At 51.8% G+C, this 21,450-nt stretch overlaps 7 protein-coding genes across 8 annotated transcripts; 4 read left to right on the top strand and 3 right to left on the bottom strand.

Annotated features, from left to right (window-relative positions):
• Positions 1-1,153: 1,153 nt before the first annotated feature.
• AAFC00_005687 (uncharacterized protein) lies at positions 1,154-3,420 on the top strand (the record flags this gene model as incomplete). Of its 2 annotated transcripts, none has more annotated exons than XM_069345508.1 (3): positions 1,154-2,994; positions 3,045-3,247; positions 3,305-3,420. In XM_069345508.1, the coding sequence occupies 3 exons, from the start codon at positions 1,154-1,156 to the stop codon at positions 3,418-3,420; spliced, it is 2,160 nt and encodes a 719-aa protein (XP_069197710.1). The 2 variants fall into 2 exon arrangements, with proteins under 2 accessions (XP_069197710.1, XP_069197709.1); XM_069345507.1 differs by having other exon boundaries at positions 1,679-2,994.
• A 495-nt stretch (positions 3,421-3,915) lies between these two features.
• Positions 3,916-6,237, bottom strand: AAFC00_005686 (uncharacterized protein; the record flags this gene model as incomplete). Its single annotated transcript, XM_069345506.1, has 3 exons — positions 3,916-4,827; positions 4,892-5,516; positions 5,615-6,237. 3 exons carry the CDS (start codon positions 6,235-6,237, stop codon positions 3,916-3,918), a joined length of 2,160 nt encoding a protein of 719 aa, XP_069197708.1.
• Positions 6,238-10,457: 4,220 nt separating this feature from the next.
• On the top strand, positions 10,458-12,351 carry AAFC00_005685 (uncharacterized protein; the record flags this gene model as incomplete). The annotated part of the gene is made up of 4 exons (XM_069347812.1): positions 10,458-10,775; positions 10,832-11,024; positions 11,083-11,713; positions 11,772-12,351. The coding sequence occupies 4 exons, from the start codon at positions 10,458-10,460 to the stop codon at positions 12,349-12,351; spliced, it is 1,722 nt and encodes a 573-aa protein (XP_069197707.1).
• Positions 12,352-12,802: 451 nt separating this feature from the next.
• On the top strand, positions 12,803-14,403 carry AAFC00_005684 (uncharacterized protein; the record flags this gene model as incomplete). Its single annotated transcript, XM_069345505.1, has 3 exons — positions 12,803-13,091; positions 13,163-13,934; positions 14,007-14,403. The coding sequence occupies 3 exons, from the start codon at positions 12,803-12,805 to the stop codon at positions 14,401-14,403; spliced, it is 1,458 nt and encodes a 485-aa protein (XP_069197706.1).
• Positions 14,404-14,425: 22 nt separating this feature from the next.
• AAFC00_005683 (uncharacterized protein) lies at positions 14,426-15,418 on the bottom strand (the record flags this gene model as incomplete). The annotated part of the gene is made up of 1 exon (XM_069345504.1): positions 14,426-15,418. The coding sequence occupies one exon, from the start codon at positions 15,416-15,418 to the stop codon at positions 14,426-14,428; it is 993 nt and encodes a 330-aa protein (XP_069197705.1).
• Positions 15,419-17,680: 2,262 nt separating this feature from the next.
• Positions 17,681-19,572, top strand: AAFC00_005682 (uncharacterized protein; the record flags this gene model as incomplete). Its single annotated transcript, XM_069345502.1, has 5 exons — positions 17,681-17,872; positions 17,926-18,005; positions 18,124-18,314; positions 18,378-19,370; positions 19,454-19,572. 5 exons carry the CDS (start codon positions 17,681-17,683, stop codon positions 19,570-19,572), a joined length of 1,575 nt encoding a protein of 524 aa, XP_069197704.1.
• Positions 19,573-19,630: 58 nt separating this feature from the next.
• Positions 19,631-21,145, bottom strand: AAFC00_005681 (uncharacterized protein; the record flags this gene model as incomplete). Its single annotated transcript, XM_069345501.1, has 1 exon — positions 19,631-21,145. One exon carries the CDS (start codon positions 21,143-21,145, stop codon positions 19,631-19,633), a length of 1,515 nt encoding a protein of 504 aa, XP_069197703.1.
• Positions 21,146-21,450: the final 305 nt, after the last annotated feature.

Here is a 21,450-nt window from a genome sequence, read left to right as displayed (position 1 = left end):
CTCGTGGGGATTTGCGAGTGGATCTGGAATATCGAGCGAGCGTTGCCGATGACCTCATGTGATTTGGGTGATCTTCTGTGCCCCTTCTGATGATAATTCAGGTGCTATTGTATTGCTCCACGGTACCTCAAGGTCTGCAGTAGTCGTTGTCGTACTGTACCTGTACAGATTCTCCGGGGTCTAAGGAAGATGGAGCCGCCTCCGCACCTGATGTTCCTACCTACCTACCTACCTTAGGTATCATTCAAGCATACGCTGCCAATATCGGCTTCCCGCGACGGCCAATGCCGACACGCTCATCGATTTGTATTTTCCTGCAGGCATTAAAGAAAAGATCGAGGGGCATTGACAGCGTCTGTGAATTTGGAACAAATCATACAAGGCTTCGGTCCGCCGCCATTAGACTCGACCGCCAATTGACCACAGCCAAGAGTCGAAGGAGAAATATAGGGTCATTACGCAATCAGCGCGAGAGAGGACGAGGGCGACATCTCGGACATGGAATCTGATCTCATTATAACAACTATCGTTGGTACGGTGGACGTTTCTATTTTCGACGCCGAAGCGGTGGTCACCATCAAGGGGCAAGGTATGCTCAAGATCCGGTATGAGGCTCTAGCCACACACGTGGACGCGACAAAACAGATACCTTTGCTCTCCGTTATCATGATCTTCCCTGCTTCTACATTTGTCGACATTGCATTTAGGATTACAGTGATGCCTGACTGCATCTGACACTCTTCTACGGGGCTTGGCGCGAGAGAGAAAGGCTTGCGGAGATGCAACGTTGCGCAACTGTAGGGAGGGACATCGTTCTGTCTCGAAACCTCGATGACCAAAAATAGCCACAGATATTCTATCATCAACGATATCTGTACTGTGCTTTGCAATCAAGTGCAGATGACCATTGATCAAAGTGTCAGAGTGGGGAGTATGCAGCACACAGCGGCAGACGCAGCGTCAATCCCGCGTTGTCGAGGGGGATCCATTGTTTCTCTGGAGTTGTGGAGCACAAAATAAATCCCCGTATAGAGCAAACGTTTCCACAAGAGCACCAGCTATCCCACGGTGTCCATTCACACACTCTCTCTGTATATTTCTCTCTTTATAGTTGACTTCTATTCAATCATCCAGACTGGTCAATTCCAGATGCATGTCTGTACCAGTGGCAGGTGATATCTTCCCCGCTCGCGCTCCTTCCTCTTCTGCTGCTGCTGCGACTGCCGCAGCTTCCAATCCGACAGTCTTTCGCTCTTCTCCTTCTCTGCTGCCTGTAACTGCACACGAACAAGTACAAGACGATCATCTTTATTCTTATCATCATCATCAACATCAACAAAGTTCGTCAAGCCCAGAACCACAGGCCTCGATCCCTCTCCGTACCTTCATTCCTCCTCTGTTCTCAGACTCGGCCGAACGAGTGAGACAACGACCGCCTCCTCCGCCCCTCGACATCTCGGCAGCAAACTCGCATCGATCAAAACCCAAAGACGTCCAGATCAAGCACTCGCCGGCGACGCTCGCTTCGGGTGCGTCCCCCTCGTCTTCCACATCAATGGTTCGGAAGGGCAAGAGTCGGTCCCCGAATCCTCAGACCAGGCTCAGTCGGGGAAGCAACTCGGTTTCGTCGACGAGCAGCGGCTTGAGCACACCCAAGAGAGTCAACAGCAACGGAGAGATGAATTCGGCGTCGCTTCTCGAGGCTCGCAGACGGCATGCCTCGATTGAAATGTCGGACAACACGCAGGCTCAGGCCGCCAGTCTCATAAACAGACCCTCCTTCTCTCTCGACCACGACGTGCCCACACCCACCTCTCACCCCGACTCGGCTGCCGCAAAGGGCTTCTCCGAACTGCCCGAGCAAGACAAGCGCAACTTTCTGCTGTTGGTCCTGCTGTATTTCTTGCAGGGAATCCCCATGGGTCTGGCGGCCGGATCTGTTCCCTTCCTGCTCAAAAGCCATCTCTCGTACGGCCAGATCGGAGTCTACTCGCTCGCCAGCTACCCCTACAGCCTCAAGCTCCTCTGGTCTCCCATTGTCGACGCCGTCTGGAGCCTCAAGGTGGGACGCAGAAAGAGTTGGATTCTGCCCATACAGACAATCAGCGGCTTCTCCATGATCTGGCTGGGAGGAAGAGTCGAGGAGATGATGGTCAAGGCTGGCGCCGACGGAGGAGCCGGCGTCTGGGGCTTCACCGGATGGTGGTTCGCTCTGGTCTTCATGTGCGCGACGCAGGACATTGCGGTTGACGGCTGGGCCCTCACTCTGCTCTCGCCCTCGAATCTCTCCTACGCCAGCACTGCGCAGACTGTCGGCCTCACTGCTGGTCAGTTCATGTCCTACACCGTCTTCCTCGCCCTCTCGTCCAAGGACTTTGCCAACAAATGGTTCCGCACTACGCCCCTGGATCACGGTCTCTTCACGCTCGGCGGCTACCTCGCCTTCTGGGGGTGGATGTATCTGCTCGTCACCTTCGGCCTGGCTATCCTGAAGAAAGAAGAGAAGACAAAGGAAAAGGACGGCATCATCGACGTCTACAAGGTCATGGGCAAGGTGCTCAAACTCAAGAACATCCAGTCCATCATCATCATCCACTTGATCGCCAAGATCGGCTTCCAGGCCAACGATGCCGTCACGAACCTCAAGTTGCTCGACAAGGGCTTTTCCCAGGAGGATCTGGCCTTGACTGTGCTGATCGACTTTCCCTTTGAGATCTCCCTGGGTTACTATGCCGGCAAGTGGAGCGAAAAGTACTCTCCCATGCGTCTCTGGTGCTGGGCTTTTGTTCTCCGACTCGTGGCTGCCGCTTTTGCCCAATTCACCGTCATGATCTTCCCAGCCGGTGGCACCACCACTCCTTTTTTGCTGCTGGTCATTGTCGAGCACGTCTTCAGCACCTTCATGAGCACCATCATGTTCGTCGCCGTCTCGGCGTTCCACGCAAAGATTGCCGATCCCACCATTGGTGGTACTTATATGACTCTGCTCGCCACGTAAGTCTTCTTCCTGATCTGATGCTTTTCCAATACTGACTCTTCTACAGTGTCAGCAATCTGGGCGGAACCTTCCCTCGCTTTTTCGTCCTGAAATTCGTCGACTATTTCACCGTCGCCACGTGTACACCGCCTGCCAAAGCTCCGTCAGATCTCAAGGGAGACTTGATCACTCAGTCCTTCTCCTGTGTGCTCGAGGCCGAGAAACACCGCTGCATAAACGGTGGTGGATCGTGTGACATCAACAGAGATGGTGGGTTTTCTCTTCTTCTACATCTATATACCAACAGGAACTGACACAAGACAACAGGATACTACATTGTAAATGTCCTCTGTATCGTCGTCGGCATCATCACATTCTGGGGCTACATCAAACCCGCAGCTCTGAAGTTACAAAGCTTGCCACTCCGCGCATGGCGAACATGAGTTGGACGTCGAAGTGGTATAGATGAGAAAAAGGAAGATTGACTGGGACTGATTCATGGAGTGACGTTTGACTTTGGATTCGATGTGTCTTTTTATTCCACTTCAAGACGCTATATATAGATGCATATCATACACCTTTTTCGTGTCTAAATGTGCAACTCTGGGATCGAAGGCCGGATATCTTACTGTATTTCTCGGTCTGTCCACCGGCTCTGTGTATCTTAAGGCATCTTCGCGACTGTATGCTTGCAAACGGGGAAGGCACGCCAAAAGAAGGAACAGCGCTTTCTCTTTTCTCTTTTCCTTTGCTTCTCTTCTCCTTTTTGCTTTGCCTGCTTCCGGTATGCTCTTCATCTATATACACTTTTCGATTTGACATTATTGAGCACTTCACGTCGCGCTTGTTATGGTGATTTTCGAGTGAAATTATACAATATGTTATCTTTTATATTCTTCTTATCAGGCTTTCGTCTTGTCTCTGACTAGGACCAGCGATTAGACCACCGCTGCTGCCGGACTACCGCCACTTCTCAGAGCAATCGACGTGCTCATTCCTTTTACCTGTTCCCTCTTCGTCGATTGTGTCGCTGAGGACGACGCCAGGGAGGAAGCTTGGTGAGGAGGAGGCAGAGGTATGAAGGCCGGCTGTCCTTTGTTTCCAACATATTTTTTCTCCTCTCTATCTTCTGCCATCGTCGCTGATACGCCTTCTCTCACGGACGAGGATGACTCGTGCATCGTGTCTCTTCTCTTATTGTGGCGTGTGCCCATGTCCATGTCTGCGTGGATCAAGTCATCTTCCTCGTCCTCGTCGTTCCTTCTTCCTTCAGCAATAACAGCAGTGGAAGCGCGAGCAACGATATCGACGAGCTCGTCGTCATGAGGCCATGAGACGGGCGCAAAAGATCCCTGAAACAAAGGCGGACCGTTCGTTGCGTTCTCAATGTCTTTTCGCCAGATCTCGACCTTGATCTTCCACCAGTCCATCAACCACTCCTTCTTCTCATTCAGATCCTCTTTCAACGCTCTTATTGCCTCGTCCTTTCTGCCTTCCAGATCATCCAGTTCTTTTTGCTGGCGTTTCTCCAATTGCTGCACTTCGAGCTCTTGTCGGTGCATTCTCTGAGACATGCGACGTGTTTGTTCGCCACGCAATACGCTGATTTCTCCCTCGTGCTTGCGGTCCATGTCCTCGGCGCGGTGTCGGGTTTTGGCCAGTTCGCGCACATCTTGCTCCGTGATGATGCGGTGGTGACGTTCGCGACTCGATGAGGACTCGCCTCTGCAGAAGGCTTCCATGTGGTGCAGCGCTGTCGCCGTATTGCGCGCTTCGGCTTCTTGTGTTGCGCGCAAATCCATTTCGTCTTGTACGTGTTTGTCTTCGACTTGGGAGAGGTTGAGCATGTGCTGGGAAGAGGATTGTTTAGCTGATTGTGTACAGAGCTCCATTCCTTCTTTGTTCCTGACTCACCTTTTCTGACAAGTCCTTGCTCTGCGTCTCGTGCTTGCGCATTGCTTCCGCTACTGCTGCATCGTGCGTCTTGTTTTGCTCTTGTCGTGCTCGAGTGTAAAGCACAATGCATCCATCTCTCTGCGCTTCTTGCTCGGCGAACATATCTCTGAACTCGGAATAATCCATCGTCGCCCTTTCGGTATTATGAGCAGCTCTCTCGGCCTCAAACACAGCCATCGACTCGGCATAGTTCGGTGTCGTGCTAGTTGTTGGCGCTGCTGCTGCAGACGTAGGCCTCCGGTCGCCCTCTGTGACAGTTTCCAACTCTGTACTGCCTTTGTGCGAAATGAGACTAATGGCATCGTCGTCTCGAGTGTAGCTGGTTTTTCTCATTCGCCAACTGTGGTGCGTCGGCGCTGCAGGGGCTTGATGCTGCTGACCCATGACGCGCTCGACTATGCTCGAGGGAATTGGTTGTCTGCAACTGTGACAGCTGGCCGCGACAGCAGAAGACGAGGAAGAAGCATTGTCGGCGTCTCGGATCACTCTTCGGAGAGCCCGAGTGCAGTACTTGTGGCCGCAGGGTAGAGTGTGCGATGGTCTACGGTGGCGCGAACTATCGTGCGGGCAATGAGGACATTCACTGTGGTGGTGGCGCCAATGCGATTAGTCACAGGACAACCTCAAAAGTGCCGAGAACCCCGGTGGAGAACGAAAGGAAGAAAAAAGAAAGAGACTTACTCTTCGTGTTTGGACGAGCTGTTGGAGCGACTCGTTCGGTGCAGACGCAATTTGCTGAGACTTCGGATGATGTTTCTCCTTGGTGACGATTCTCTCGACGATTGCGTCGGGGACGACGAGGATAGAGGCAGAGAAAAAGTCGATGGAGACGGCGTAACGTGAGGCGACAGATTCAAGGACAATCGACGATATTCCTCCGAATTTTGCTGCGATGTGAGGAACTCATAGTCTCTGACGAACATGGACGTCGCTGATTTGCGCTTCTCGTTGCGTGGTGTCGGAGCTGGAGACACGACTCCGCCATCGTGATCCCTCGACGTTCGGGACACATTGGACGTCAATCCCGTGGATCGAGAGGCCTGCGATGCACTCGAAATTGATCTTCGAGTCTGAGATAACAAAGTCGCCGTCGAGCCCGGCTTGGAGCTGTTGTCATTGTTGGAAATGTCGTTGTTGTTGTTGTTGTTGTTGTTGTTGTTGTTTATGGTGTGGTTGTTAAACTTTCCCGGCGGCAGAGCTATACCAGACTCCCGGGCCTGATGTCTGAGATTGCTGTCGTACTGCTCGATAGTCTGTCCTTGAGCCAACCGCAGCACTTCACGTGCAAACAACTCGTCGTCCATATGGACTTGATTGGTTTTTTTATCGATTGCCCCCGCTACGGTCGGTTCTTCAAGCACTTTCGACAAGGCTTGTTCCTGTGTCCGCTGGTATGTATAAATCCAACTGTCGGGTAAATCGGGCGGGGAGAGGGGAAACCAGTGTCCATGCAAACGACCCTTGCCTGTGGCTAAAGAAAGGCTTGTCTGACCACCAACACACACAGAGAGGATACACAGATGTGTGACGGCGCCACGAATAGGCAGGTTACGTGTGGATGGGAACGAGAGAAATGGGTGGTGTGAATGTCAGAGGCCATACAGCCTGATGGGCTCGATAGTACATGTAACTCGAAGCAGCCGAAAGTTACGCTGGAACATGCAACACAATCAAGGTAAGACTAACGAGTCCAAGGGTACAAGTAGCTTTCTCTGCCCGTCGATTCGGTGGTGCCCGGACCTCTCCAGATATCGTCCGCTCGTTTCAGAACGGGAGATTGAGATGGTGATGGCTGCACCCTGTTTCCAAATCCGCAAGCTTCCGTCACTAAGGACTCACCACGCTGTACTTGTACCTTAATCCGATCGAATAAGAAATAGTCAACAGAGACGAAAGGGAAGAAAACAAGGGGTTCGCAGTAGTAGAGCGGCGCCGAGAAGCTGCTATCAACCGGCGGTCAAGCGGGCAAGGTACTTGTACACACCGTCTGAAGAGAAAACAGAATGGACGAATGGAGAAAACAACAACAAACACTCTTCTTCAGGCGATTCCGACTGCTCAAGTGTGGACAAAAGAAGACAAGCATCCACCCTTTCCGACTAACGCATGTACATTTGGTTGTTCCTATCCTTGACCTATCTGTTTGCAAAGTGGCAGGCAGTATAGCCGGAGAAGTGCTCCGCTACACCTATCATGCTTTCCTTAGCTACCGCTGATTGGGAGAACAATCAAGATCCAAAGATCATGATGATGATATGCCTGCCCTTGCTTTGGGCTGGTTCGGCCGTAAATCACCAGGAGATCAAGGGGTGCCGACCGAGTCTCCGAACTACTGTACTACTGTACTGCAGTAAAGTAAGGTTAGTTCGCCTGCGCTTGCATCTTGCACCTGCATGTACTAGTATAGTAGCATGTACGGCTCTGTACAGTACCACTCTTCCACCTTACTCAGTACAGCAGTACTACTGTACTTACTGCTGCATGTGCAGAACTTCACCGACAGGTAGAGCAAGGCAAGGCAGGACTGATGATCAGCACCGCATCAGTCCATCATCACGACCGCCTCCAGCTCTTTAATGTACATGAATCCAAACTTAAATCAAAAGGTAAGGTCAGACTTCCTATTTTTGCGCCAGCTGCTACTTTGCTGTCATGTGTCAACTACCCACTCGCACAGGTTCGCGCTCGGCGGCCATACATGGTCAGACTCGCCGCCATTCGCCAGGTGCTCTTACCTCGGTCAGCATGGAGTCTATCACAGTGTATGCGTTACGTGTAAATGCGCTGGCTAGGTCGACTAACTGGCTGACTGGTTGGCTGGCTTCACTACTTACTCGCGCCAAATGTTCTGATGTGTGATTGACTCTTTTTTTTGGTTGCGTGACGATTTTGCCCCGCCTGTCAAAGCAGAAGCTATGATTGCGCCGTGTACCCAACGCGCAACACGATCCGATGGTGGGTGCTTTTGTTCTCTCTCTGACCGTGTGAGACAGGCACAAGCTCATTTCGTTTCGACGCTTGTGAAATACCATACAGTACCTTGGCCATCATCTCTATATTCGGATATATGGAGTTTTTCTGGTTTTCATCGCTCGATACCTCATAGATACAAGGCTTCCGGCGCATAGTGGACCTTCTGCTTGTCGTTCCATCGCCCCCTGTCCGATATGCTGCACGTCGTATACAGTATACGCAAGGGGCTTCCGCGGCCGATGCTGCATGATGTGAGTGGATCGACGCCTCCGATCATCGTTTGTGGTCAATCGCCACAAGAGAGAACCCTGATAAGGCTGAAGAGTTGCTCATTCCCTGTAGGCACAGGCCGAAAACCGGGGGGTGGTTTTTGCTTGCTTGTCTTTAGGTTTCTAGCTTCCTCTTGAAACCACTCTTCTTGCTCCCAGCAATTGAGCTGCCGACTTTTTCCTGTGCAACGGTCGGTGCGCTTGTATGGCGTTGCCGGTTTTAGCTCGAGGACTGCGCTCGTTCTCCGGGATACGATGAAACAGAAATCATATCAGCGGTGTATAGAACAGGCCATGACTTTGTGATATTCGTATGGTCGGACTTTGCAGCTATGAGTTGCCTGTTATTATGACAATCCTGCTCGTCACATATTGCTTCGGCGACGCTGTGAGGAGGGCGTCGTCGAGGCCGACGGGCTATCGTCTTGTCTGCTTGAATCACGACCATTTCTCGCCTGATCCAATCATGGTCGCGCAAGCGAGAGCAGAAGATGGTCTTGAATACCTTACCCGACGCTTGGTCAATTCAGATCTACGGTTTCGCGCTTCAGAGCAAATTTGCTCGAGATTAAAACACATATGTCATGCCAGATCACGTACATACTTGCGGGCGATTGTCGTACCAGTAGTAGCCAACCATGCTGTCACTATCCTCATGTCCGATACCAACCGGAGGTGTGTGGGAGCCAGCAGATCCGCAATAAGACACCACAAAGCACAGATGGTGACCGACTCGTGGACTGTGTTCTTCAGCATTGTCCTACCCACTCTCGCCACTGATCTCTGCTGGTATACAAGTACGGGTCATTGTGTCCGTGTGTCTCTCATCTCCGGTGTTCTCTTTTCTTCTCGAAGCCTCGAATGTCGATCTTATTTGTGCACAGTTCATTCGAACTCGACTCGACAAAAGGACCCCCGTTGTAACCCCAAACATACCGCTCGTCGAACGGGCCCCCCCATACAAGTGTTAAACGTCAGATCTGCCACCTGCCTTCTTGGATCTGCCAACAGACAAGTTCCACCTCTTGGTCGACGACGACGAAGACTCGAGATCACACTACGGCAATCTACGGCACAAAAGGGTCTCTCTTGATACTCGGAAACTTGCTTGACAAAATCTTCTGTCGAGATCGCCTACTGTACACCGCATGGTATATTTCGGTCAGCAGCATACTTGTAGATCAGTCAATGCTGCGAACACGATAATGGCTGGGAGTGATATCATGACAGCAGCACACGCTCGCTCGCTCGCTCGAGCATCTGTCTGTGCTTCCATGTACGCCGCTATGGTTGCATTCAGGCCATGATGTGGGTTTCTGGAGATTGCAACCCCGGAAGTCGGTCCTCATCGCGCAGCCTCGGTAAGCGAGAGGGTCCAACTTTCTTCTGTCTTTCGATGTGCTTTCCTGGTTGACTTCTCATATGCTGTTCAGCGCAACTCTCGGCCGCGTGGTTCAATATTGCAATGCTCTTCCGCGTACTGAATGGCCGAGTCCTGTGCGAGTGTTTGTGGATGCCTTAGTGAGCATAATATCGATTATCTCGGGTTCTAGAGATGGTTGACTCTTCTTCAGCATCTACTCTGCCGTGCTGTGACAGCAACGACGGTGCACTCATGTACTATGAGCAACAAGAGTTCATTCAACCAAGGCATAACATGTTCAAGGACGAGAGCAAAACACAAGAACATGCTGTTGTCACGCTTATTGATGGCCTCATCTCAGACAGCTCAAGACAGCCAGATTCTCGGATTCACCTAGAAGTGTCTACAGAGCTATACGCAGGCCCTGACCCTGTCCAGTCCAATCTGTTCCCTACAAGGACACTTTAATCCGCGCGACAAACAAGGACTATCAACCTTATTATCATACTATAACAGTCATACTCTATACTAACCTTTGCGGCAAGCTCGGTACAATGCAATCCGGATATACCAAACAGTATACTCGGATTGGCTAAAGGTAAACGGAAGTCCACAAGATTCCCCACTTCACAGCCGCGGCTTTCTGCCCGCAAAGCTTAAACCGAGTAAGTATAGGCGGCAAAGTATAAGCACATCATCACTACAAACCATGGCGAGCTGGGCGACATCCGTCGGTTATCTAAAGTGCCTTACCTCAGCCATCCATGCACCGTAAGTTAGAGCGGCAGTATCGTCCCGTAACATGTCTTGATTTCCTTTTTTTCCGTTTTGTCCTGTCCCTCGTCGTTGCTGTAACATTTTCCATTCACGAGCGAAAGTATATAGCCGAGCCATTCCACTGCTCGAATAAGTAATAACCATGCGGCTTTGGGGAATGCGGGGTCACCTGAGTGGGAACATCTCACGGAGACGTACAGTCCGTCGGCCTGCAGCGATTCGAGTGCAAACACGCCGTCTTGCCACTGAACACAGTCCGAGATCGCCAGAAACGGTGATACCATCACATTCGGCCGCTGCATTCTGGACGACACCTCGAGCGCTCGCATTCTCCGCATTTGTTGCCTCTTTGGCTTACTTATACGGCATCAATGATTTCAGCTCTTCCATCAGTAAAGATCCGAAAGCGGCTCGATTGCAACACAAACCACAGTATGCGAAAAAGGCTGAATTGGAAAAGGTGTGGTGTTCTCATGGTATTCTTGACCTGTCAATCGGAGTCTAATACAAGCTCAGGCAATCGGAGAGATCAATGCTATCATCGGGAAAGACTCCGTTACTACAGATGACGATGAACTGAAGCGCCACGGTTACTCTGAATGGTCGTCGATAAACATCGAGCAGCTGCCAATCGCCATTGCATATCCGAGATCTACGCAAGAAGTCTCTGAGATTGCCAAAGTGTGCAGCAAGTACAAGATACCCATAGGTCAGTCTTAGCCTGTTCCAGCTCACATGTGCGAAGCTTGCTCTGACCCCAATCCCAGTGCCGTATTCGGGTGGTTCTTCGTTGGAGGGCAACTTCACTGCTCCGTATGGTGGCATCTGCGTCGACTTTGCTTTCATGGACAAGATCGTCGCGCTCCACGAAGACGACCTCGATGTTGTTGTGCAGCCCGCTATAGGATGGATGAGCCTCAACGAAAAGATCAAAGATTCCGGACTCTTCTTTCCTGTCGATCCAGGTCCAAGTGCCATGATCGGTGGAATGGTCGGCACTTCCTGTTCCGGTACTAATGCAGCGCGTTACGGCACCATGAAGGAGAACGTCGTCAATCTGACGGTCGTGCTTGCCGATGGCACCATCATCAAAACAAAACGTCGACCTCGCAAGTCCGCTGCCGGATACAACCTAACTGGTTACTTCATCGGCAGTGAGGGCACCCTCGGAATAGTGACGGAAATCACGCTTAAGCTGAGCGTCATCCCTCAAGAGACCAGTGTCGCCGTTGTGACTTTTCCGACCATCAGAGATGCAGCGTCTGCAGCAAGTCACATTCTCAAAGCAGGTGTTCCCATAGGCGCTATGGAGATCATGGACGAAGTGCAGATGGGCGTTGTGAACAAAGGCGGCAACACAAAAAAGAAGTGGAAGGAGGTGCCGACCATGTTCTTCAAGTGAGTAATGCATCTGCTGTAGAACGTTGTGCGCAAAGACTAAACATATACCCTGCAGATTTTCAGGAACGAAAGCAGGTGTACTAGAAAACATCGACCTAGTCAAGAAAATCGCGAAAAAGAACAAGTCTGGCGAATTCGAATTCGCCACTGATGCCGAAGAGCAGAAGAACCTATGGGCAGCTCGCAAAGATGCCTTGTGGTCTATGCTAGCGCTCCGGAAAGGCGACGAGGAGGTCTGGTCCACTGACGTCGCGGTGCCAATGTCTCGCCTTCCGGATATCATTGAAGTCAGCAAAAAGGAAATGGACGATCTCGGCCTTTTTGCTTCTGTATTGGGACACGTGGGCGATGGCAACTTTCACGAGAGTATCATGTACGATGCATCGAACCCCGAAGAGCGAAAGAAAGTGGAAGAGTGCGTGACGAGGATGGTCAACAGGGCTCTCGAAATGGAGGGCACGTGCACCGGTGAGCATGGGATTGGTATCGGTAAAAAGGGCTCGCTGGTCAAGGAGCTGGGCTTGGATGCTATTGGTGTGATGCAGAAGGTCAAGGAGGCATTGGATCCGAACTGGATATTGAATCCGGGTAAGGTTTTCGACCATCCTCAGGAGGATAAGCCTGTGGGACATTAGTATTATCAACAAAAGGAAAGAAGATGACGGTCTCGTCAATCTTAACTCCATGACTATCTGTGTTCATAATCACTTGTGCTCAAACTCTACTGCATGCAAGTGGATTCAAGGTTCGTGTTGAATCAGTACAGAATGAACTGCGATTTCACGCAAGCGGGCGCAAGCAGTATGTCGTCAACCTATAGGCAGTACTGCTCCGAGGTAAGATTTCTCGAAGTCCATGCAAGCCAATTCCACGATCCAGTCAGACAAAACTTGCTTGATGTTGTCGCCACAATGTATTTCGCACACATGTCCAAGATGAACGAAAGATGACCAGGGTCACCGTCGAGCCAAAAACAAAACGCCAAGGGGGATGATCTCATCTAGCGCGTTCACCCAGCTCGCTATCCCCAATCTCCATCTTTCTAGTAGACAATCTCCAAATAAACCGCATGTCCTGATATATACAATGCCGCCTGATCAGGCGCCCGAGCCAAATGGAGTAAGGAATAGTACTGTGAGGTCGCAGTCTTCGTCTCATCTGAGGCCGGAAGATGCCTTTTACTACACTAGTCCTCCGCGTAATGATGGGCAGCGCCACAGTAGTCCCTTGAGACCTGGCGATGCGAACAGCACGACCGGCGGCGGCACATCTACCAATGCAGCGAATAGACGCAAGAGGGATAATAGACGAGGTCGTAGCGTCAGTAGACGGAAGAAGGGTGCTTGGAAGAAGTTGTTGTGGGTGAAGCAACCTTGTATGTGTTATTTATCTCCTTGCCTCACAAGGGTCAACAGCAGTATATCGTGATGATCTGACACGAACTAGACCCCGATAACTACACTGATGAAGAAACATTTCTCGACCATCTCCAGAGAAACCCTCGTCTGAGACCTTATGAGTTTTGGACGCTGGTGGCCGACTCGACGATCATCGTACAGCATATAGGCTCCGTCATCATCTTCATATGCTGCTTCACGGTCATCTTCCAGGAACGAGTGTCGCCGGTCTCGGTAGTCACTTATGCGACCATCGCGACCGTGTTGGGCTGGGTTCTGCGCGACTACTGGGTGGGCCAAGAAGAGGCTGCTCAAGCCGCTCTTGCAGCTGCCAAGGAATCTTCCAAATCGACAAGTACAACAACGATTACAGAAGATCAAACATCATCGGATGCGACATTGAGCCCGGTCGAGCCTTCTGTTATGCCAATGGAACGAGGGCGGGCAGGTCTGGGTATTCAAGCCGGTGCAACCACTGCGGCGTCAAGATCGCATTCGCGACGTCCCAGTCTGGCTTCTCCGACGGAAACTGTAGCTGCCAATGCTTCGGTTACAGGGCATCCCACTGGCGCAAGTACTTTCGCCAGCTTCAGCTACTATCCACCTTACGAGAATGAGAGGACAACCCTCTCTCCCAGGAACCAAGAGCGGATCGCCACTGCAAAGTCTGCAATACTGATATACTGCGCCCTGCTCGGTCTCAGTCCTATCTTGAAGTCACTCACCAAATCTACTTCTCCCGACTCTATCTGGGCGATGAGCTCTTGGCTAATGATTATCAACATCTTCACTTTCGATTACGGCGCTGGAGTTGGAGCAAAGTGAGTAGATTGTTATCTGAATCCTCGATCCTCATCTAGTAGATAATCCGCCGTTGCTTACTGCTACCACAGATTCCCTGCATCTCTGCCTACGAATGCTGCCCTTTCCGCATCAACTGTCCTGGCGTCGCGTCTTCCCTCGACCACTCACGTGTTCAGTCTTACACTGTTCAGCATCGAGGTCTTCGGGTTGTTTCCTGTTTTCCGCCGGCATCTGCGACATGTGTCTTGGCGTGGCCACCTCATCCTCACTGCACTTGTCGTTGTAGGCGCTGGAGGTGGCTTATGCATGACTATCTCGGGCGGTGGGTGGAAAGCAGCTGTCATCGGCGTCCTCCTCGGAAGCATTCTCACTTGCCTCGCCATGGGCGTCACCAGTTGGTGGCTTATTGGTTTACAGAGATACAAAAACGAGATTCATGGACCGTGGGATCCTGCTCGGCCTGTCATCCGTCGACACTGGGATTGAACATCGCTTGTGTCGAGCTTGTTCACCTGTTTGTTGCGAGATGTTGCGCGAGCTGGGGTCTCACGAGGGCGTCGTAGTGACCTACACCACTTTCAATAACGTCTGTGTGGTGTGCAGCAGCAGCTGGGATGCTATTTCCGGTTGTTCGCTGGATGCTGACTCCTAACGTCGTGACTCCGGCGCAGATGCTCCACGCAAAGACCTTCCGTTCGCCGACACCAGCACCTCTGGCGGCATCTCCAAGAAGTTCTATCAACGACGTGTCATCGTGACTGAAAGCAGGAGAAAACCATGGTCCTAATCCCCAAGGCGCAGGCTTTGGATTCCAATGGGCGCATTCAAGACACTTGCCCTTCAAAGAGACGGAGTCCACATTTCTCAGTTCGCTCAACAGCCTCTGCAAAAATCTCCATCCATCTTTTCTCAAACCAGCGAACTGGGGTTGCCAGCCCGTCAGATCGATGACGATTTCTTTCAGGTCCGGAAAGTCCGATCGAAAGGTCGTCAGCTTCGAGCACCAGACTCCGCGCGAACTAGAGGATGAGGAGGAGGAGTGGTCACAGGTGAGGTAGTGCAACCACTCATTTCCGATTATGTCAGTCTCAATCACCGCGGCCGGCGGTGCCGCCTCGTCCTGATTCTCCTGGTCATTGGATTGAGGGAACGAACCAACGGCTTCCCTAAGATCGATTGTCACGCTGTGGATGCATCGCAATTGCTCGCGCGTCAGCCGTCTGCTGAACGCCTGCATATGCGCCACTCGCGTGAAGACGAAGGTATTGTACTTGTATAATGGCGAGATGTCGATTTCGTCATGCAGAGTGCGACAGCTCTGGGTTACGGACACGCCTATTGGGGATATCTGGCGGTTCTTGGGTCGAATGGACGATGATCCTCTTGTTCCATAGTGGGGGTTGACGATGGGCAGATCGGCGACCATGGCTAGACTGAAGATTTCATTTCTGACTTCGCCGGGAAGAGACACCAGAGGGGATTGGAGTTGGTGGTGGAACATTGTTGTTGCTGTACTCGTCATTGCTTCGATGTGTATCTGTTCGTCTAGGGTGTTTGAGGTTGACTGAACATAAGAGGGCACGTAAGAGTAAAAAGAAGAACGAACAACGAGAGGAAGGGTCTATACTTGAGATGAAACCACTCGGGTGGAAGGCAATAATAAGGCAGACCAAGCGCAAGGCCGTCAGTCAGCTGTACACATCCTACCTAGCGTCATCACCATCATCGTCAGCACCGAGCCAGACAACATCATCATACCATGAATCACACAAAGCTCTGTATCTCAGCTGGCCTCGGTGCCTTTTTCTTTCCCCCCACTCCCTTTCCCAGAAAGCAAGCATGAGCGAGACCGGGTGAAATACCATAGACCAATCCGGTAATTTCAAAACGCCCCGCCCTCCCCAGTTGGGGTAATTATCCATCAAGGTGGGTGTGCGCAGGCGCACAGGCGGCTCCGATTCCGGAACTCGGGTAAGCAAACATGGAACACACATGATCTTGCTTTTATAAGGTATCCGGGCCGTAGCCTTGATCCGCCCAGGTGACCAAATCGAAAGGAGGAAGCGGTTGTGGTGCGGGCAGTGCGAAAGCGTGCATTCCAGCGTACGAATGTTCCGTATCCGGCTATAGAGCTTACCGTACATGAATCACAGTCTCGATTTACTGTACGACTGTTCCTCTAGGATTTATGTAGGAGGTCGCCTTGTGGCCTTTTTTCTTCTTCTTCTTTGCCTCTATCTGACCCAATCCGTCACTCACCGTTTTCCTACCTTGGTTAAGCGGCACATACGAGAAGTATGTAAGCAGATAGCTCGCTGAATCACACGTCTCACCCATTTCCATGTGATATATCGCTATTCCCAGCTGACGCCAAGCGCGACTCTCGGTCCTAAACTCGAGAATGGCCGGGGAAATGATAATAATAGGGCAGATAAACGGAGCGTTCTGCCCTTCAGCTCTGTCCTCTCACCGAGGGAAAGCCGTTGGGAGAATCATCGACAACGTGATGCCATATGATTTGTTTCTGCTTTGCTTGTTTCTCATGATGTCTCTTGTTTGGCATAGTATCGAGATTGACAAGCATTCGATGCGGTTCTTATTAAACTGATGATTTGCATACAATGGTATGATTGGAGATCAAACGAGGGCTAATAACGCGTCATTCCATCCTTTGAACGGATATCGGTGTGTGTCTGTTGTTGTGGATGGGTTGGAGAACATGTACGTCAGGAAAGGCTGAAGAGCAACATATTCCTACGGCTCCGCCTGAACCAAATCGTACAACCTTTCCGACTGTCTCTTTGTTGGTACACGTTGAATTCGACCGCTGGTACATGGCATCATGTGACGCATGCCTGGAGGCCCGGAAAGTCGAACATTGTCTCGTGAGAGGTAGGGCTACCGAGTCTTCGAATTGGCTACCTTTTTTCTTTTGGCCTTATAGCCTACTTGTCAAGAGAGTCTCATGTCTAGAACTCTATCTTCAGATGGAGGTGCTTAACATGAATTGATAAATATATACAACCTGCTTTTGCACACTTTGACGAAGACAGTGTGCATACCTAGCTATGGTATGCTCGGCAAAGACCTGCCGCTTCACGAAGCCCTAGCTATCTTACCTTAGCATGAATATCACTGGGAATCTCTGTCCCCTCCATGGGCATTAATCGACCACCTCAAAATACCTTACCTACCCCCGCATTGGCGGCTAGAAGCATCGACTACGAATGCACGGTATTATGATCAAGTGACTCCGGACTTTTATGGATGATGGGCAAAGCGGAGCTCGGGAGTGAGGCTACGGCATATAAAAAATGGTTGATCTGACGCTCGTTCATCGGACGAGCGGGGGAAGGAGTTAGTCTCGACGAATGAGTCTGTCTTGTTCGGTCCAGACACAGTGGATGTAAGGTGGTTTACTGTACTGTAGCAGTGCATGAGATTGTGATGCCAAGACCATGGTATAGAGTCATGGTCGAAGGAGCACATGTACATAGACTTTGGCGCAAGGACAGTACAGATCCTTTGCTCATTATAGACGGTCAGTAAATCGGTATCTGAAGGTATGCCCTCGCGTGCATGAGGTAATAAGGTAAGATAGTGGCTCAGAAGTCAGGCATACCTTACGATTGGATGCTTGTGCCTGCACCGCCAAGACCTCGCCGAGGCAATGGTCCGGCGTCAAGAACAAGCCATTGCTTCCAGTCCACTGCCCTCCAACCATAAGGCAAGGTAGATAGCCAACAACAACACGACATTGGTAATGTCGTCTATAACAGCATCTCGAGAGGCGGCTCTACGTCCTGCTGCATCGTCGCTTGCCATGCAGCAGGAAACCACAGGCGGTCAAGCTAAACCACCCGCAAAGTCCGCTGCTGCCCCGGAGTCGAAGGTCCATTATACCTGCTTTATCAGACTACCGTTTCCTCGAGCGGACTTTGTAGATCCTCCACAGGTAGACACTTTGACTGTTGTATACATCAGGCTGCTTTCTGACACAGAGATTAGGTCGCGTGGACTTCTACCAAAGATCGTGCCTTGTGGAAGATCATCTCCAAGGCATCGAGTCGAAAGGAACTAGACTGTATGTAATCCCTGAAAGTGTTTCTTGCAGAACAAATCATCTAACAGAACGCAGGGGAAGATTTGTAAATGACAAGAACGCGAAGATAGAATTGTGATGGGCTTCTGACAGCTTATCTACAGATCAGCTCGTTTCGACGTGTCGCTCTCGTTTCTGCTACAACAAGCAGCATGGCTTTACGAGCGCCACTTCGCGCAGATGAAGGCGCAGATGAAGAAACTCAGTCCATCGGCGAACCCATCGCCTATACCTCCAGATTCGGGTAGCAACATGTCTACACCCAGCACAAGCAATTTTGCTGCGAATATTCTAGGTCAGACTAATCCCAGTGTGAAGTCAAAAGTGAGTGTATTCGCCAACTAAGCTTATTCAGTAGGTCCACGTACAACATCGGCGCTCTCAACTCGTGCAAGAGATAGTCCGACACCCAATGCCGGCTCGGGCTTGATGAAGCCGAGCAGTGCATCTTCATTCGCGAATGACGGACCTCCATCCGCTGCGGCTAATGTGATTCCATCTCGTACCCCATCAGTCAGAACCGTGACACAGCAGAGCAGAGTAGCAGCGGCAGCAGCAGCAGCAGCAGCAGCAGGGCAACCAGCAAGTCCCCTGCCACACAACAAGGGGTCTTTCCGCAGTTCTTTCACGGCTCAGCAGCGCAGATACCCTTCTCAGGCCCACCAAGCCGAACTCGATCAAGGAGAAGAGTCGCCGCCTCTTGCAGATGTGTCTGACTCGGACTCTCTTTCTTCAGACGATGATGATGATGACAATGAGCTAGCAAGTCAGAGCATGGCACGCAGCCAAGCCTTCCGCCGCCCGCCTCACCTCGGCGGCGCCGCTAGGAAAGGCCGCGGGACTCTGTCGTATGCCGACGAAGCGGATGAAGACGAGGACGAAGACGACGATGGCGGTTTCTTACCTTTCGCCGCTGCCGCCGGGTCGTCTGCTGCTGCGAAACATGAGGATCCGGCAGCGACGCTGCGGTCACCACCCCCCCATCCGCAGGGTCATCGGAAGGAGCTCGAGCAGCGTCACGCCCCCGTCGCTCCAGACTCGTCTGCGTCGTCGGGGAGTTTGTTCGCAGCGCCTAGCAGTAGTCATCATCACCATCAGAGTCATCATCATCATCATCAGCATATGCAGCGACGTGAACAACAGCGACATTATCAGCAGCCGCAGCAGCAACCGCAGCAACAACAACAACAACAACAACAACTCGGCGGTCATGGCGGCTTGCAAGCGGATCCTGCGAGTGCATTGAGTCCGAGACGAAGAGCGGAGCTATCAGCCTTCAGTCCCGGAGCGGTGAGGAGAGAAGGCAGCGAGGGAACTCCTAGTATGGGTAGTTCATTCAGTGACTTGGATGGTAAGCATCGGTTCTTGCTCTCTTTTCTGTTGTCTGATAAGGATCATATCGTGCGGATAGAATGCTGACTGGGGGGAAAAAAGCAGATGCTAGTATCTCTCAATCGGCGCTGGAAGAAGCCTACCTGAGCAACATGCAACGCGGAGCGACGGCGAGTCGGATGAGCACCATCAGCCAGGCTCTGAGGAGCAAATACCTTTGAGGTTCTTCTCTTATCATTAATCGTCATGAATCAAAACTACTTTCTATTCTCTATTCGTTCACGAGACTTCGGCGTCCTTGGAGGTGCCGCCGTACTCGATCAATTCATCCTTGCCCAGCAATTTAGCCATGGGATCGTTGGCCGCCGTTCTCTTGCGTCGATATTTCTCCATGTCCTGCTCCGTGACGCCGGCTCTGATCTCGTCGATTTTCCGCTTGCGACTCTCCGAGTCTTGTTGAGGTTGTTTTTGCGGCTGAAGAGTGTCGGCGTTGGGGATGTGTTTCTCGCTGGATTCTTCTTCCTTCCATGCGATTTCTTTGGGGATCTCTTGTGAGTCATGAGCAACCAGCTGGCCGAGGGCGAGACGTTCGGCCTGTTCGGCAGCTCTGATGCCCTCGTCGCCCGTGCAGTAGCTGGCTTTGATGACCGAGTGACAGCAGGCGTATCCCCACTTGAACTCCTTCCACCAGCTGCCCCACACCGACGTGTGGTTGTTGACGAGCACGTCTTCCGCATAGATACTCTTTTCCTTTCGTTCGGCCTCGCCCTTGATCCTGCCTCGCTCGTCGTACTCGACATATCTCTCGTTCTCCACGACGGCCGTCTGACGCAGCGGATCCTGCATCAGATGTTCTGCGCCGCCGTATCGGTCGAGCAGGGCCTTGCGCTGTGCCTCCTTTTTGCTCTCTCGCTCCTCCAGCTCTTTCTTCCGTAGAAACTGCGCCTGGGTGGGGTTCGCCTGCAGATGGATATTCGAGGCGCCGGATCCGCTCTTGGCCGTGCCTTCCCACGCATATCTCTGTGCTTTCTCGAACTCGGCGGCGTCGCTCGCTGCTCTGGCGAAGCCTTCGGCCGCTGCGTCTATGGCGTCGTCGGGTGGCGGTTGGTCGATCATGGACCGAGTCTTGGGATCGTATCGGGCGGATTCGAGATCGAGGTCGACGAGGTACTTGGCCGTGTCTTCTCGCAGTCGGAGGTTGCGCGTCGACGTCGACTGGTGCCTGCCCATGTCTGTCTCTTCTTCGTATCGAGCTCCCTCTTCCTCGTCGGCCTTTTTCTCTTCGTCATCGTCGTCGTCATCGCCGTCGTTCTTGCTGGGCGGCAGGACTTTCTTCTTCATCTCCTCGAGCGCATTGTATTCTTCTATGACGGCCTCGTATTCCCTGGCATCGTATCCGTTCCACCGGTCTCTTTTGGCGTCCCATCCCAGGTCGACGTCCTGAATCACCTCGTCTGCCTGGATGTCCTTGCCCGTCCACTTGGCGCCCGACTTCCTCGGCCTGGACAGACACTCCTTGGTCTTGTGCGTTATGGCGCCGCAGTTCTCGCAGGCACCCTTTCGGTACTTGGTCGCCGCCGGGCCCGCCCTCTGTCCTCGTGAATACCATTTCGACGTGGCCAGGGGGTCGTCCTTGCGGTTCTGCAGACGCTGATGCTCGAGGTAGTCGTCGTCTGTCGTCGATTCGTCGATGTAAAAAGGCTTTTTGGAGATGAACGAGGGGATGTATTCGTTGCGTTCGTTCTTGCCGATTGGCTCGGTGGGTTTCTTCGGGGGCGGTTGAGGCGGCGGCATTTCGATTCTCTTTGTGTCCTTGTTCTGGTGATGGTGATTATGATCAGAAGGTCGGATGGAGATGTGGAATGAGTGGACTGTAGAGTAGAGTAGAGAAAGACGGATTGGAAGGAGAGATGGATTAATTAATGATGGATTTAAACAATTCCCCGCAGAAATGGCAGTCACGCACGGGTCATGCTCTCGACGCCAAGAAGTCTCTCTGATTCAAGGCAATTTGATTTGACGCCATCACGTCGCGTCCGGACATGTTGATCTGTTTCTCACCTTGATTGGCTTTTGCATATATTATTTAATCTATTTCA

Source organism: Neodothiora populina (assembly GCF_041146345.1).
Source record: "Neodothiora populina strain CPC 39397 chromosome Unknown canker_contig_6, whole genome shotgun sequence".
Taxonomy (NCBI): Eukaryota; Fungi; Ascomycota; class Dothideomycetes; order Dothideales; family Dothioraceae; genus Neodothiora; species Neodothiora populina.
Note: the sequence above shows the minus strand (reverse complement) of the source record. Positions and strands in the feature narration are given on the sequence as shown.